At 37.7% G+C, this 15,895-nt stretch overlaps 1 protein-coding gene across 1 annotated transcript in view; it reads left to right on the top strand.

Annotated features, from left to right (window-relative positions):
* Positions 1 to 2,236: 2,236 nt before the first annotated feature.
* ESR2 (estrogen receptor 2) overlaps positions 2,237 to 15,895 on the top strand; it is a gene marked incomplete at its 5' end in the record, with an annotated part of 77,426 nt that continues 63,767 nt past the window's right edge. The window contains one exon of the mRNA XM_069091727.1: positions 2,237 to 2,357. Within this exon, the coding sequence (XP_068947828.1) occupies positions 2,237 to 2,357 (121 nt within the window). The remainder of the gene's footprint in view (positions 2,358 to 15,895) is intronic.

Genomic DNA, 15,895 nt, shown 5'->3' on the forward strand with positions numbered 1-15,895 from the left:
CACTTATATAAGAAAGCAGTGTATGGTAGTAGAAAGAACACTGGCTTTGGAGTGAGAAGGTGTAAATTTGTATCCTGTCTCTCCCTCACACTGACTATACAATTTGGGGCAAGTAATTTTGCCCTTGTGTACCTCAGTTTCTTCATCTATAGAATGAGGGTGTTGGACTACATGGTCTCCAGTGTCTCTTCCAGCTCTAACATTCTATGTCTGGAGTATTATAAGGTAAAACTTGACATATGAAATGCTTTATTGGGGTAATAGTTACTATTTTAAAGGAAAAATAAATTGATACAACAAAAATTTTTCCCATAGAACCTCTTGTTATATTGTTGGGAACATAACTAGGGAGATGGTGACCTAGAGAGCTGCCTTCCTTTATTCTGAGAAATCAAGGAAACAAGCATTGATTAAGTGCCTACTATGTGCCAATCACTGAGTTAAACAATGGGGTTACAAAAAAAGGTTTAAAACAACCCCAGTTTTCAAAAGGCTCACCATCTAATGGGGAAGAGGAAACCTACTTATCTATCCCTGGCAGAACTGCATTTGGACATCTCAAATTGAATTAAGTTAATGTGTCCAAAACTTATTTTCCCCAAAACTCTCCCGGCTTCTTAGGTTTTCTACATTGAAGGTATCAACACGTTCCCAGTCATTGAGGGTTACAACCTAGGTATCATTCACAATGCTGAACTCTCTCTCCTCCCTCATCTCTAATCTTACAAAGGGCTGTTGATTTAAACTTTGTATCCTCTCTCACACATGACTGCTTCTCTCCACTGCCACTGCCACCATCTTGGTGCAGGTCCTCATCACCTCATGCCTGGACTATTGCAAAAATCCACTGGCTAGTTCCCTGCCACAGGTCTCTCCCCATTTCAGTGCATCCTCCACCCCGCTGTCAAAGTGATTTTCCTAAAGTACAGGTCTGACCATGTCACCTCTCTACTCAATGAACTCCAGTGGCTCCCTATCATCTCAAGGATCAAATATAAAATCCTACCTTTGGTATTCAAAGGTCTTCATGGCCTGGCCTCTTTCTATATTTCCAGTCTTCTTAAGAACCTCATTCACTAACTTCTAACCCCTCATATACTCTGTGATTCTCTGACACTGTTCTCTTTTTTGTTTCTCTCACAAGACACTCTGGGCATTTTTAATAACTACATCCCATTCCTGGAATGGTCTCCCCCTTGTCTTCTCCTCCTTGCTTCTTTCAAGTCCCAGATAAAATCCTACTTTCTACAGGAAGTCTTTCCCCATCTGCATAAATTCTAGTGCCTTGCTTGTTGATTATTTCTAATTTATCATGGATATGACTTGTTTGTACATTGTCTTGTGCGTGCTGTCTCCCCCATTAGAGCTCTTTGAGACCAGTGACAACTGTTTTTTCTCTTTCTTTGTGTCTTCAATTCTTACAACAGTGCCTGGCGTATTGTAGGTACTGAATAATTGCTTGTTGACTCACTGACTCATAGAAACAATGTTACAAAAAGTAGTTAGGTGTAGTTGAAATAGTCCCATTAATACTCTGCTTAATAGACATGTGGGGTTTGTTAGGTTTCTGTAGGCTGGCCGTGAAACCTAATTACCATTTATAATACTGTTGCCATGGGAAAACAGATTCAGAATTCAAAACAAGGATCGTGAAAAAGTTGGGGACTCTTCCAGCATGAGCAGTTTATTTACAAAACATGTCCAGTGTTCCATTTTGCGGCATCCAATTTCTTCTCTTAATTTTCATTAAGATTGGCCTTTTTTGTTTACCTGAATGCTGTGGGCTTTCATACACACATACACACATTTAATTGTGTATGGAGAATGTAGGGAAGAAAGCATGGAAATATAAATAAGCATGAAAGTATATAACCTGTTTGCATGGCTGTCTCAGTTTAGTTCCATGTATGAATTGGTTCAAGAGATTTCTACCTCTACCCATTTTTTTCAGAATAATACAAAGAATACAGAGGCAGGGAATGGGGTAATCTAAATCAGTTTACTTGCAGCCAAGAACACTGAGATATTCTAAATGTCAGTGATCTTTGAACCTACATGTTTTTATTTTATTTCAATGATACCTCATGGTTTTTCCTTCATACCAGAAGCTTTAGGTCTTTTACCCGGTAGGAAGAGAGAACAAAGCATTTCAACTATGCTGTGTTACTAGTGCTGTTCTCCAGAAGATGCATAAACAAAATATAACCATAAACTTCTTTTTCCTGGCTTTTTAAAAATAGGACATAATGATTACATTTGTCCAGCTACAAATCAGTGCACAATCGATAAGAATCGACGCAAAAGTTGCCAGGCTTGTAGACTTCGGAAATGTTATGAAGTTGGAATGATGAAATGTGGTGAGCTTACTTCCATGTTTATTTATTTATTTTTTTAAGCAATTGGGGTTAAGTAACTTGCTTGGCATTACATTACACATGGCCAGTTATTTCTGGGTGTGGTGCTAAGTATCTGAGCCCGGGATTTTACTCGCTGAGCCACCTGGCCACCCCTAAGCAATTGGGGTTAAGTAACTCGCTCAAGGTTAAACGGCCAGGTGTTTCTGGGTATTTGCTAAGTATCTGAGCCTGGAATTCGATCTCCAGGTCATCCCGACACTGGAGCCGGTGCTCTTACTGGCTATGCTACCTGGCCGCTCCAACTTCCATGTTTATTGTATCCTAATCACCCAAGGTCTTTTTTATTAACTATATTATTTTATACTATATTATATAAAATATGCATATAATGGTATAAATTAATACATAACTATATTGGCTGATATAATTGCTTGTTATATGAATACATAATTGTATTATCTAACAATTTATATTATATGAATATTTAAATTGCTTAATATAATTATATATGCACATGTGAACATAAATTGCCTAATATATATATAATATATGTGTGTGCATGTCTGTATATATATTTATATACACATATGTGTGTACATTTGTGTGCATATTATATATGTACAAATACACAAATATGTATCAGATAAGGTATTTTAAGGAAGAAAAGCTCATTAAAGTGATAGATTTAGGGAATTTCACAGAACAGGTGGTGGAAATGAGGTGAATGCATATTCCAGGTATGAGGAACAATTTGTGCAAATGTTTGAGATATTTATTTCTAGTTATTGGTCCTTTTTGGCTGGAGAAGAGTTTGTGTATCATCATTACAATGGACATTTATATAGGACTTTAAAGTTTCGAAGCACTTCATGTTCATTCTCAACAAACCTCTGTAAAGCCAAGCAACAAACAGCTTTCCAGAGGACTGCTGCTGTGAACAGCTTCAAGGTTCTGATTAAATAGTATAGTGAACTCTCTATTCAATAATAAACTATGACAAAACATTGACAGAAACGGAAGTACAGAATTCACAGTGTTATGACATAAGAAGTTATACCTAAAGTGGTCACAGAGTTTTGACCAAAGTGGCCACATAGTTTTAAACAAAGTACAAGCATTCAGTAAACCCTTAACTCAGTCATCCTTAAGGAGGATTTGTATCCTCCTTAATGAACACAAAGAACAAAAGTCAGAGCTCTCCACCCCTAGGTTACATCGTCTTAATCTCTCAGTCAAAAAGTCTTCTTTCTTCTTAATTTGAGATTAGTTTCCAATCATCCTTAATTCAATCATCCTGAAGAGTAAATGATAGGGGAAGCTAGGTGGCACCTAGAGCACTGGCCCTGGAATCAGGAGGACCTGAGTTCAAATCCAGCCTCAGACACCTAACACCTACTAGCTGTGTGACCTTGGGCAAATCACTTAACCCCAATTGCCCTGCCCTCCCTCCTCCAAAAAGAAAAAAAAAGAGAGTTCCAGGATACAGAGTACAAAGTCCACTTACCCCTAGGCCACAGTAAATCATGATCTTCTCAGTTTGCATTAAATACCCAAGGAGAGGTCTTTTCAGATGGAAAGATGACTTGAAACTGGCTCCCAGATTCCATGGTTCCTCTTCCTTGGTTCCAGCTCCTATCTGAATCCACCCAACTGTCACCTGTGTTTAAAAACAGGCAGCTACCAACTCCCCATCGAGTTCCTTGCCCAGTTCATGTTCCATTTTGAAGCTCACAAAGTCCAGTCCACCTCAAATCCTTCACAGTTTCTGTTCCTGGGAAGACAAGGCTTAACAAAGCCACAATAACATTCATTCACATTGCCGGCATCATCATCAATTTGCTATCTGCCTGTGAAATCAACATAGACTCAACCACAAGGTCTGAGAAATCAACACAAATCATCAGTATAGTCCCAGAATCTATGAAAACATCAGCAAGGCCATGCTCCAGGACTTCTGTAAACATACAACAAGAAAGTCCTCTTTCAAGGCTTCTGAACCAGCAGTAAGGTCCCAGGGCTTCTGTAACAACAGCAACATCCTCTATCAGCAGACAAATCTGACAAAGTAACATCAAAACAGACAGACAAAGTACTGGCACCACAGCCATGCTTCCTCCCAGTTCTCCTCTCTTGTCATTTCTCAATTCTTCTCATTTCTCTTCTCAGTTCAGTTCTGCCACCATAAGTTCTGTTCTCAATTCTGTTCTCTCCAGCCTGGGCCTCTCCTTATATATGATCATTAGCTCCTCCCTGCCCCACCCCCTTCCTGCTGCATCAGCAAGTTCATTCCACTGTGGGATTCACAAGTTCTGTTCTTTAACAAAGGCTTCATATAATTAGGGCAAGGATGAACTTGAAACAAGGTGCTAAGTACTTGTTTACTTGCCATTACAAGGGGCAAGGAAGATCTTCCAATCCTCATTATCCTTACACACTCTGGGGTTGTTATTATTATTCCAGTTTTACAAATGGGGGAACTGAGATTCAGCCAGTCATCTGGCATTTATTAAACACCTACTATATTCCAGGGACTGTCCTTAGCACGGAAGATACAAAGCAAAGCGAAAGACAGCCCCTGCTTTCAAGGAGCTCACAGTCTACTGGGGAGAACATGTAAATAAGTATGTACATACAAAATATTTTTGTTCAGTCATTTTCAGTCGTGTCTGAACTCTTTGTGACCCCACTGGGTCTTCCCAACTCCAGGCCTAGCACTCTCTCCACTCCACCACCTAGATGCTCAAACGGGATATAGATGGGATAAATTGGAGATAGGGAAGGTCCCAGGATTAAGTAGGATGGGGAAAATCTTCTTGAAGAAGGTGAGATGTGAGTTGGGAATTAAAGGAAACCGGGGAATCTGGTATGTAAAGATGAGGAGGGGGAGAATTCCAGGCATTGAAAATACTTGGCGTCTGGAGATGGAACATTGAGAGCACATGGGGATATGATAGGTTTAAGAAGATGGAAAGGTGCCAAGTTCTAGAGGACTTTCTAAATCAAACAGCTGATGTATATATTTGATCTTGGAGGTAATAGGGAGCCACGGGACTTGATTAACTAGAGGGAGACATGGTCAGATTTGCACTTTAGAATATTAATTTGAAAGCTGAGTGGAGAATGGACTGGAATGGGAAGAGATTTGAGACAGGGAGGATTAGCCAGCAGGCTACATCACCAACGTGGATTAATAGTCCAGGCAGGAGGTGATAATAAATGTTAAGCGATTTGCCTTATGGTCCCATAGTATAAATTGGAGGGAGAAATTGAACCTCTTTCTGACTCCAAAGCCATTCTGGAGAGGTGAGTCAGAGTAAGGTAGTGGAAGCCTTTAAATGCAAACTAAAGAGTTTGTTATCTCATCCTTGCATCAGTGGGATGTTTTCAAGAGAGAGAATGACATTGTCCGATCTCTGATGTGATAAGGTTATTTTGGCTGAGGTGTGAAAGATGAGGGAAGCAGGTATATCGATGGGGAAACTTATAGAGTTGTCTGATATCAGGTGGTCAGTAGGCATTTATTAAGTGCCTACTATATGCCAGGAACTATGCTAAGTGCTGGGGATACAAAAAGAAGCAGATAACAGTCCCTGTCCTCAAGGAGTTCAAAATTAAGTGATGGTGAGGGCCTGATCTAGGATGACAGCTATATGAGGGAAGAGAAGAGGAATGGGAACAACATTGTGGAGATAGAAGAGATAAGACCTGGAGGTTGCCCAGGTATGGCCAGTGAGTTAGAGGCCACAATCATAGATCTTTCCGAGACATCACCACTATGGTTGAAAATATACAATGAGGGGCGTCCAGGTAGCACAGAGAGTAAGAGCACTGGCCCCAGAGTCGGGGTAACCTGGGATCGAATCTGGGCTCAGATACTTAGCACCACACCCAGAAATAACTGGCCGTGTAACCTTGAGCAAGTTACTTAACCCCAATTGCTTAAAAAAAAAAAAAGAAAATATACAATGAGAGTATAATGAAAAACAAAACCTGAGCCAGGCATCATTGTTCACACAAGTTATCGTTGCTACTGTGGAAACTAGAACTAACTTAAAAGCCCAACAAAAGGGGATAGGTAAGGGTGGCTAGGTGGTGCAGTGAGTAGAGTGCTGGCCTTGCAGTCAGGAGGACCTGAGTTCGGATCTGACCTCAGACACTTAACGCACACAAACAAAAAACTTAGCTGTGTGAACTTGGGCAAGTTACTTAAACCCAATTGCCCTCCAAAAAGCAAAAAAACAAACAAACAAACAAAAAAGGGATAGGTAACTGAACTGTGGTGCTTAAATAAAATGGAATACTATGATATAAGACAGACAAGTGCAAATAATACATAAAAAGTAGTTATCTCATGTGGTTCCCCAGCCATTCTTGAAGGTAGGCTCCCATAATTATATTCTTTCCTTATTTTGATGCACTTCTTTTTTTTGGTATAAGTTAGTGTCCTATAGAAGAAGATCTTTTGTTTTCTAGCACAATATAAAAATATTACATATATATTTTGTTCACAGAATTGGAACTCTGAAATGAGGTGGCTGGACAATGATCTCTCATGCCTGTCATAGCTCTAATCATCAATAACCATGGTAACTCACACTAATATATTACATTTTAATTGTTTGAGAAGTCTTTATATAAATTATCTCATTTTGTTCTTATAACATCCCCCTGAAATAGATACCATAAGTATTAACTTCTCTTTTACAGATTAGGAAACTGAGATTTAGGGAGATTAAGTGATCGACCTATGGTTATATAGCTAATAAGCTTGAGAGTTTGGGGTTTAAACACAAGTCTTCTTGACTCCAAGACCACAGATCATCCAATAAGAACTCCCTTAGCTTCCTTTCTTTCAACTTTGGAATCTCTTGTTATCTTCTTGCCCTCGTCCCTGAACAAGGATCCCTCCTCCCTGCCAAGGCTAACCCTTGCACATGTGCCTTTGATCATGTCTTTTCCAGTCTACTGCATGACCTTGTTAACAGTAATCATGCATCTTTAATTTTTTGGTTTTCCACGGATTCCTTTCTCTGTCTATAAACATTCTCAGGTCTCCCTTATCATTAATGAAAAAAAAAAAAGCAAACACAGAAAAAGCTTCTCTAGGGTCTGCTATCCCCTCAAGCTAGTAGGTTATTTCTCTCTTATCCTTCAAAGCCAACTAGCCTACCAATGGCTTTCAGGCTTCTAGTCTCCCCCTCACGCCCATACAATACATTCTCCACACAGCTGCAAATGATTGCCTGAAGTATTGCAATCCTGAAGCATCAGTCTGATTGTATTTCTTTTTTCTTCTCCTCACCCTCCTCACATCTTTTCTAATCTATAGGACAATATACAAACAGTTCAGTCTGACACTTAAGAGTTCTTTGAAATCTGACTCCAGACTATTTTTTTCTGACTTATTTTATATTTCTCTCTTCTTTTTCATTCTACTTTTCAGTCAGATTGACTCACTAGGGTCCTGGAGTCTGGAAGCCCTAAACTCTAATCCAGTTTCAAACACTTACTTGCAGTGGGATCCTCTGCAAGGCACTTAACCTCTGTCTACCTCAGTTTTCTTCATCAATAAAATAGTGATAATAACATCTAATTCCCAGGGTTGTCTTGAAGATATTGGTAAAGCTCTTTGAAAACCTTAAAATACTATATAAATGCTAGATATAATTTGTCATTATCTTCCCTCTCTGAATATAAGCATAGACTTATATACCCAGAATTCACTGCCTCTTCAACCCTTCTTCTTGGAATTCCTAGTTGCTTTCAAGAATGCTGTCAGGTTGCCACCTTCTGCTTCTGCCTTCCCCACTCTTCTAGCTCAGTTGTGAATACTCTCTCCCTTCTAAAATTACATTTTGTTTACTTAATAATTATTATTGTCATTTCTATAAAAAGTACTTATAAAATGCCTTAAAGTTTGCAAATCACTTCAATAATAATAGTAACAATCTTCATCATAGTTAGCATTTATATAGCACTTACTATGTGCCAAGCACTTTACAATTATTTCATTTTATCCTCACAACTCTGGGAGGTAGGTGCTATTATGACACCTATTTTACAAATGAGGAAACTGTGACAGACTAAGGTTAAGTGACTTGCCCAGGGTCACACAATGAGTGTTGGAGGGCATTTCTGTGTTTATGTTGTATGTTACCCCTTTAACTCCCTGGAATATAAACTCCTTGAAGGTCTTGGATATCTGTTTCTCTCTCCTCTCTCCAGTGCCTTGTACATAGTAGACATTTAATAAATGTTTGAATTGAAAGGGGATTTGAAAATCAATACCTTCAATTTCTGACATTGTGGTGTTTTGAAGAAGTAATCGAAGTCATTATTGTAGGAAATAGGCTAAACAAAAGCCTATTATCTTGGATCATTATGTTGCTAAGAATAGCTGTCATTCATAGCTGATCATCATTGAGTATTGTACACTGCTTTCCTGGTTCTGTTAGCTTCACTTTATATCAGGTCGTGTAATTCTTTCCAGGTTTTTGTGAAACTATCTTGCTCATCAATTCTCACAGCACATTAGCATTCGATCACAATCATATAAAACAGTTTGTTCAGCCACCCCCCAATTGATGGGCATCCCTTCAATTTCCAATTCTTTGCTACCACAAAAAGAACCAGCATATCATTTCTTATGGCTATACATTTCTTTAATATCTTTTACCTTGCTTCTCCTACGGAATTCCTTGTTTGTTATATATTGAAGCCTTTTTGGGCCACCATTTACCTCTGTTGTGTGTGTTTTTTTTAAAGCAATCGGGGTTAAGTAACTTGCTCAAGGTTACATGGCCGGTTATTTCTGGGTGTGGTGCTGAGTATCTGAGCCTGGATTTGATCCAGGTCATCCCGACACTGGAGCGGGTGCTCTTACTCACTGAGCCACCTGGCTGCCCCTATTTACCTCTGTTATTAACCTCTGACTGGTCTTGATTTTAGTTCCTCAAAGACTACTTTAGTGTACAACTTGTAGCTATATACTTTTCACCTTCTTCAATGCTATCAGAATTATATTGCTATCAATATAGATCTTTGAATATTTTTGCAACTGCTTTTCTCACATTTTTTTTCTTGGTGCCATTTCTATTTCATCAAGATGTATGTCCAGAACTCTGATGTTAGCATCTAAAATGGTGACTCTACTATCCTTGATAGTGAAAATAGTTTGGAATAAAAATCTTAACAAAACAATTCCATTTTTCAAAGCCTTGGTAGCTCTGCTTAACTCATTCTCTTGCTAATCTTGCTTTTTTTAATTAAAAAATTATTATGAAGTTAATACATGCCAACAAATATAAATATTTTCTTATACTAGGAACTAAAAAAAGAGGCTTGTATAGGACACCCTGAATTTATTACATACAACTCACCAAACTTTCTTTAAGCTTGATTTTCCTTCATTTCCTATTGAAAGTGATAATACTTACAGTATCACCTTCCATAATCCTTTTCTGTTAGATTTTGCAAAGGAATTTTCATTTTTAATTGGTGTTTCCCTTGGCTGCCATAGCTTTCCACTCTGAAAGTAAATAAAAATAAGATAATTTTACTCATTATAGTAAGTGATTTGTATTAGTTAAACTTTTGTATAAAATTGTTCAGTTGGTATTGATGTACATTCCTCCATTTCCCATTCTTTAATAATTTGCTTATAAGGTCAGATTGGAGTTTTAACTAGACACTGCCTCTTTTTTACTCATTTCTTTATTCTTCTAGTTTTGTAAGAATGTTGATCTTTGCTGTAATAAGTCAATGGTTTCCTGGTACAAGAATGACTTCCATCTCAGTAAAAAAAAAATTTTCCTGTCTATTAAGAAGGTTGGGCATTATTTCCTCTTCTCTCAGACAGTACTTTCAGTTCTCTTATACATCATTTCTGTTATGGACTTTGTTGATTCCCTTAATGCTCATGCCTTCACTCTATTTGTACATAGTTATTGGTTTTCTCTCCCTTTAGACTTAGCTCCTTGAGATCAGAAATTTTTTTTATCTTTCCTTATATTCTCAGCCCTTAGCACACTTATTAAATATTATAATAAATCATATGCCATATTAAATATATATTTACAAATATATAAATTATATTAAATTAGATGTTATATTAAATAAGCTGTAGCACCAGTGCAATATTTAGAGCACCCATGAGATAAAGACCATAACTATAAATATTGCATGATGTTCAATCACAAAATAAACCAGATTCTCCAGGTAGAGGACAGAACTGAAACATTTATTTAGATACCAGAAAACCAAATCCCCAAACCAGTAATCCAATTTCATCACAGTACCAAAGATATTAAAAAGCCATAATAACACTGAGAACCACACCATCCTTTAGCCTTCCCACAAACCAATACAAGATCAATATTTACTCACAAACCTCTCTCTCCTTGCCTGAGCATCTCTCTCTCCCACCACCTGGCTAGCTCTGGCTACCAGATACCTGTGGGCTCTGCTGCCCTGCATCAAACTTTTCCCACCAATGGGACTATAATCAGCCTAGTAGGGGACAGAGTTTATCTTCACAGTAGGGAAGCTTCCTGTGGGCTCTGCTCTACCCATTAGCAAATTCCCTCCATCACAGGCTCCATGCGATTACATTCAGTCTATTAGGGGGCAGAGTTTACTTTCAAAGCAGGGAAGGTCTTCAAACTCCCCTTGGTCTATTAAGGGGCAGGGAAGATCTTCAAATTCTCATTCCCATTACATAAGCACATGCTGATTAAATGCTTGTTGACTGATTGTGGAAAAGTACCATATTTCTTCCCAACCTTTTCAGTCACATAGATTTTAAAACTTTTAAAAGCAGGTAATGCATCTTACTCCTGTTTATTTCTCTTGCTGTGCTTGGCACAGTATTACTGTCATATTAGATGTTCTATAAACATTTGTTGAATTAAATCACATTTACCTGTAGTAGGAAGTCCATTTCTACCCCATATACATTCTGCAAAGGAGAATTGAGTGGTCAGAAATTTGCTATTTTTTCTTTAGCTATACTTTTATCAGTACATTTTGCAATGAGAATATTACTGCTCAACTGCTTACACCACTCCATTAGGTCACTACCAGAAAGATTTGCATTTTAGACTTTAAATCTTGCCAATAAGTGATCTAAATTTGCTTCAAAATGCCCCTGAAAGTAAGGCAGGTCTCTTATCTTCTGCAGATATTTATTTTTCAGCTAGTGGAAGGTAAGAGACACTTCCTTATTTCTTCATTCATTCACTCATTTGCTCATTTATTTGTTTATTTATTTGCTTATTTATGCTTAGAAGATAAGGTTCCAATCCTGGGTCACTATTAGCTGATAAGTGATCAAAAATATGATTGGTTTTCAGGTGATATATCTATACACATAAAATATTCTAACTCACTATTGATTGGAGAAATGCAAATTAAAACAATTCTGTGGTACTATTTCATACCTATTAGATTGGCTAATAGGACAGAAAATGTATATGACAAATGTTGGAGGGGATGTGGGAAAAATGAGACATTAATGCACTTTTAGTAGAGTTGCAAACTGATTCAACCATTCTGTAGAGCAACTTGGAACTACGACCAAAGGTCTATAGAACCATGTATTTTTTTAAATCTGTATACCAAACAAGATTTAAAAAAAAAGGAAAAGGACCTATATGTACAAAAAATTTATAGCAGTTCATTTTGGGGGTAAAGAATTAGAAATGAGGGAATGCCCATCAATTAGAGAATTGCTGAACAGATTGTAGTATGTGATTGTGATGGAATAGTATTGTACTATAAGAAATGATGAACAAGATCTCAGAAAAACCTGTAAAGACTTGCATGAGCTGATGCAAAGTGAAACATACTGTGTGCAAACTAAAAGTATTATTGTAAGATGATCAGCTATAAATGACTTACCTATTCTCAGCAATACTGTGATCCAAGACAACTCTGAAGGACTTATGATGAAAAATGTTATCCATATACCACTTCCAGGGCTATATCCTGAAGAGATCCTAAAAATGGGGAAGGGATCAACATGTACAAAAATATTTATAACAGCTCTTTTGGTGGTGGCTAAGAATGAGAAATTGAGGGGATGCCCATCAATTGAGGAATGATTGAACAAGTTGTGGTATATGAATGCAATGGAATACTATTGTGCTATAAGAAATGATGAACAGGTGGACTTGAAAAAAAACCTGGAAAGACTTATATGAACTGATGCTGAGTGAAGTGAGCAAAACCGAGCGAATGTTGTATGCAATAACAGTCACATTGTGCAATGATTGACTTTGACAGACTTAACTCTTCTCAGCAATGCAAGAACCTAAAACAACTCCAAAAGACTTATGATGGAAAATGCCATCCACATCCAGAGAAAGAAATATGGAGTCTGAATGCAGATCAAAGAATACTATTTGCTCTCTTTTTTCTTTTTTTTCTCATGGTTCCTCCCATTTGTTCTAATTTTTCTATACAACATGGCTAATGGGCAAATATGTTTAATAAGTATGTATATGTAGAGCCTATATCAGACTGCATGCAATCTTGGAGAGGGAAGAAGGGAGGGTAGGGGGAAAAACTTAAAACTTATTAAAGTGAGTGTTGAAAACTAAAAATAAATTAACTTATTAAAAAAGAAAAATGCTATACATCCCCAGAGAAAGAACTGATAGTGTCTAAATACAGATTAAAGCATATTTTTTTTTACTTTTTAAAATTTTTCTTGAGGTGTTTCTTTTAGGGGGGAGTCTATATTTTCTTTCACAACATAACTATTATGGGTATGTTTTATGTGACTATATATGTATAACCTATATTGAACTGCTTGCCTTCTCAATGAGGGGACATGGGGAGGGAGCAAGGGAGAGAATTTGGAACTCAAGGTTTTATAAACAAATGTTAAAAGTTGTTTTTACATGAAACTGAGAGGAAATAAATTAATTTTTTTTTAAAAAGAAAATGCCCAGAGTCAGGAGATAGGGTATCTTTTTTGAGGATGAGCTAAGAGGTCAGATCACTGGATCACAGGGTATGTGATAGGGAGTCACATATAAGAAGACTGAAAAGGTAATGTGCTGGGGTGGCAGGGGGCTAGATTATAAAGGACATTGCCAAGCAGAGGATTTTTTATTTGGCATATTTTGTGATAGGGAACCACTGGAATCTGAGTAGAGGAGTGACATGGACAGTTCTATGCTTTAGAAAATTATTTTAGATGGTATATGGCATATAATAGAAAAATAGATTTAGAGATGGCAGGGAACTTGAAGTCATTGAGTCCAACACCTTCATTTTACAGAAGAGGAAAGTGAGGCAGAGAAGCCTCTTTTCTGTTTGACGATTTTTTTCTTGAATTTCCCTGTGGAAAGCCTGTCCTGGTCAAAACTATCAAGGTGGGGAGAGTTGGCATCTCTCTCCTTCTATATGAACTTTTTACAACTTACTTCCCCTATCCCAATTTCCTCTTCCCCTGAATTAGAGCTCTTTTTTTTAGTGACCCCTTCCATGACTATATGTCAACCTTTTGTCTAAAAATCAAATCCATAAATTAATTCATCCTAAAATATAAATGATTTGATGTTACTCTTTTCCTAAGACAATTCAATTTCTTTAAAGGGTCAGGCTCTGCTTAAAGGAATGAAGACCTCATGTTGGGATTTCAGGAATCAGTAAGAGCCAGAGGGGGAGATCTACATGGGACTGAGCATGTAGAAGTAGGGAATTTTATAATGTTAGAGCTGAGAAGGTACCTGAGAGATGACCATCTAATCCAATGCCCTCATTTTGTGCAAAACTCAGCCCTTAAGAAGGGAAGTGACTTGTCTAGGGCTGCCTTACCAGCTAATGTTAGAGCTACCACCAAAAGCTAAGGTCCTTGACTTTAGGTCTTCCTAACCTTTTTTCTCTGAACTTGTATTTAGCCTTGACTACATAATCTAGCACTTTCTTATAGAACAATAGCACCATCTCACATTTATACAGTGCTTTATACTTTTCAAAATATTATCTCCTTTTTTGTGTTAGAGTTCTAAGTAAACTAGGGTATCTCTGAGATTTTGCTCCCAGGGTATTAATATCAGAGCTATTTTTTTTCCTGTGGTGACTCTGGGATGGTATCCTTCAGATCATACCCTCTGCTCACCCAGATTGTGAAATCCTCCTCTGTTTCTTAGTTGTTTTTGTTTGTCCTGCTTTCTCTGAGAGGACCGTGACATCAAGGAGGTGATGCCACGACATGCAAGTGAAGTGGATTTAAGTGAGGGAGTACTGTGCAAAGTCACCAGCCTCACTTTCTCCTATGGAGCCATCTGGGTCCAGTGGTGAGATATAGATCAGGATAACTGTAAATGGCCCTGGATGCAGTGGGAGACCTTGACCTTTTTTAAGTTAAGGTCTTCAACAGGTCACAGTTTGACTGAGGCAATTTTATAACTGTACCTTTGATTGGACTCTTCTCTATACTGCCACTGGCTCCCACCTTAGTTGGTTTCTATACTTCCTCATTCTCTTATGGCCCATACTACACAGTGCAGATTTGTTCCTTTGCTTGACACAACATTGGCTACAGTTAGACTGTCCTCTGTGTTGCCCCTCTCACAACTTAGGCTTGACTCTGCCTCTATTTAAAATTAGCTAGCTTTGTCCTGGAATCTGGGGGAAGAAGCATAGGGTCCTGGATTAAGACCTGGAAGGGACTTTATAGGTCTCATCCAACCCCCCCCCCCCATTTTGCAGATATGGAAACTAAGACTGAAAGGTTAAGGGACTTTCCTAAGGTCACACAAGCAGTAAATGTGGTTTTGTTCTATGTTACTGGTTTTAAAAGGGGTAAGAAGGATAGAAGAAAAGAAATATGCCAGAAAATAAATGGGGGAAAAGCAGGAGGACCTTGCCATTTTTGCTTAATTGGAGTTGATGAAAATATATGTAGGAGAGCACAAGGATAGAAGGCATCTCATGAACCTCATTCTTATCTGAGCTGGGTAAAGGAGGGTTAAAAACAAGCACAAAGTGGGGGCAGGTGGGTAGTATGCAGATCTGAGTTCAAATCTGTCCTCAGGTCCTTCCTAGCTGCGACAAGCCGGGCAAGTCACTTAACATCTGTTTACTTCAGTTTCCTAAATTGTAAAATGATTATAAGAATAGCACAAACCCCCCCAGGCTTGTTGTGAGGATCAAAGGAGATAATAGTTGTAAAGTGCTTAGAACCTGCCTGGCTCACAGTAATACTATAGGCATACTATTATATACTATCTTATTATTGTATTATATCATATCATATTGCTTTGCATCGCATGCATGGCATCTTATCGTATTGTATTGTATAGCATTATAGGTATACTAGTTATATTATAATATTATAAATAATATGTAATTGCACTTATTTATTGCCTATGCTCATATATAATAAAATATATCACATATTAATATAATAAAATCTTATATTAATATATCACAACATAGTACTATCATGTATTATATGTTTTGTTATAGATAGATAGATGGTAGATAGATAGATAGATAGATAGATAGATAGATAGATAGATAGATAG

The sequence above is a fragment of the Petaurus breviceps genome, unplaced genomic scaffold (assembly GCF_028583685.1).
Source record: "Petaurus breviceps papuanus isolate PSGF00001 unplaced genomic scaffold, PetGlider_PUasm1.0 189, whole genome shotgun sequence".
Lineage (NCBI taxonomy): Eukaryota > Metazoa > Chordata > Mammalia > Diprotodontia > Petauridae > Petaurus > Petaurus breviceps.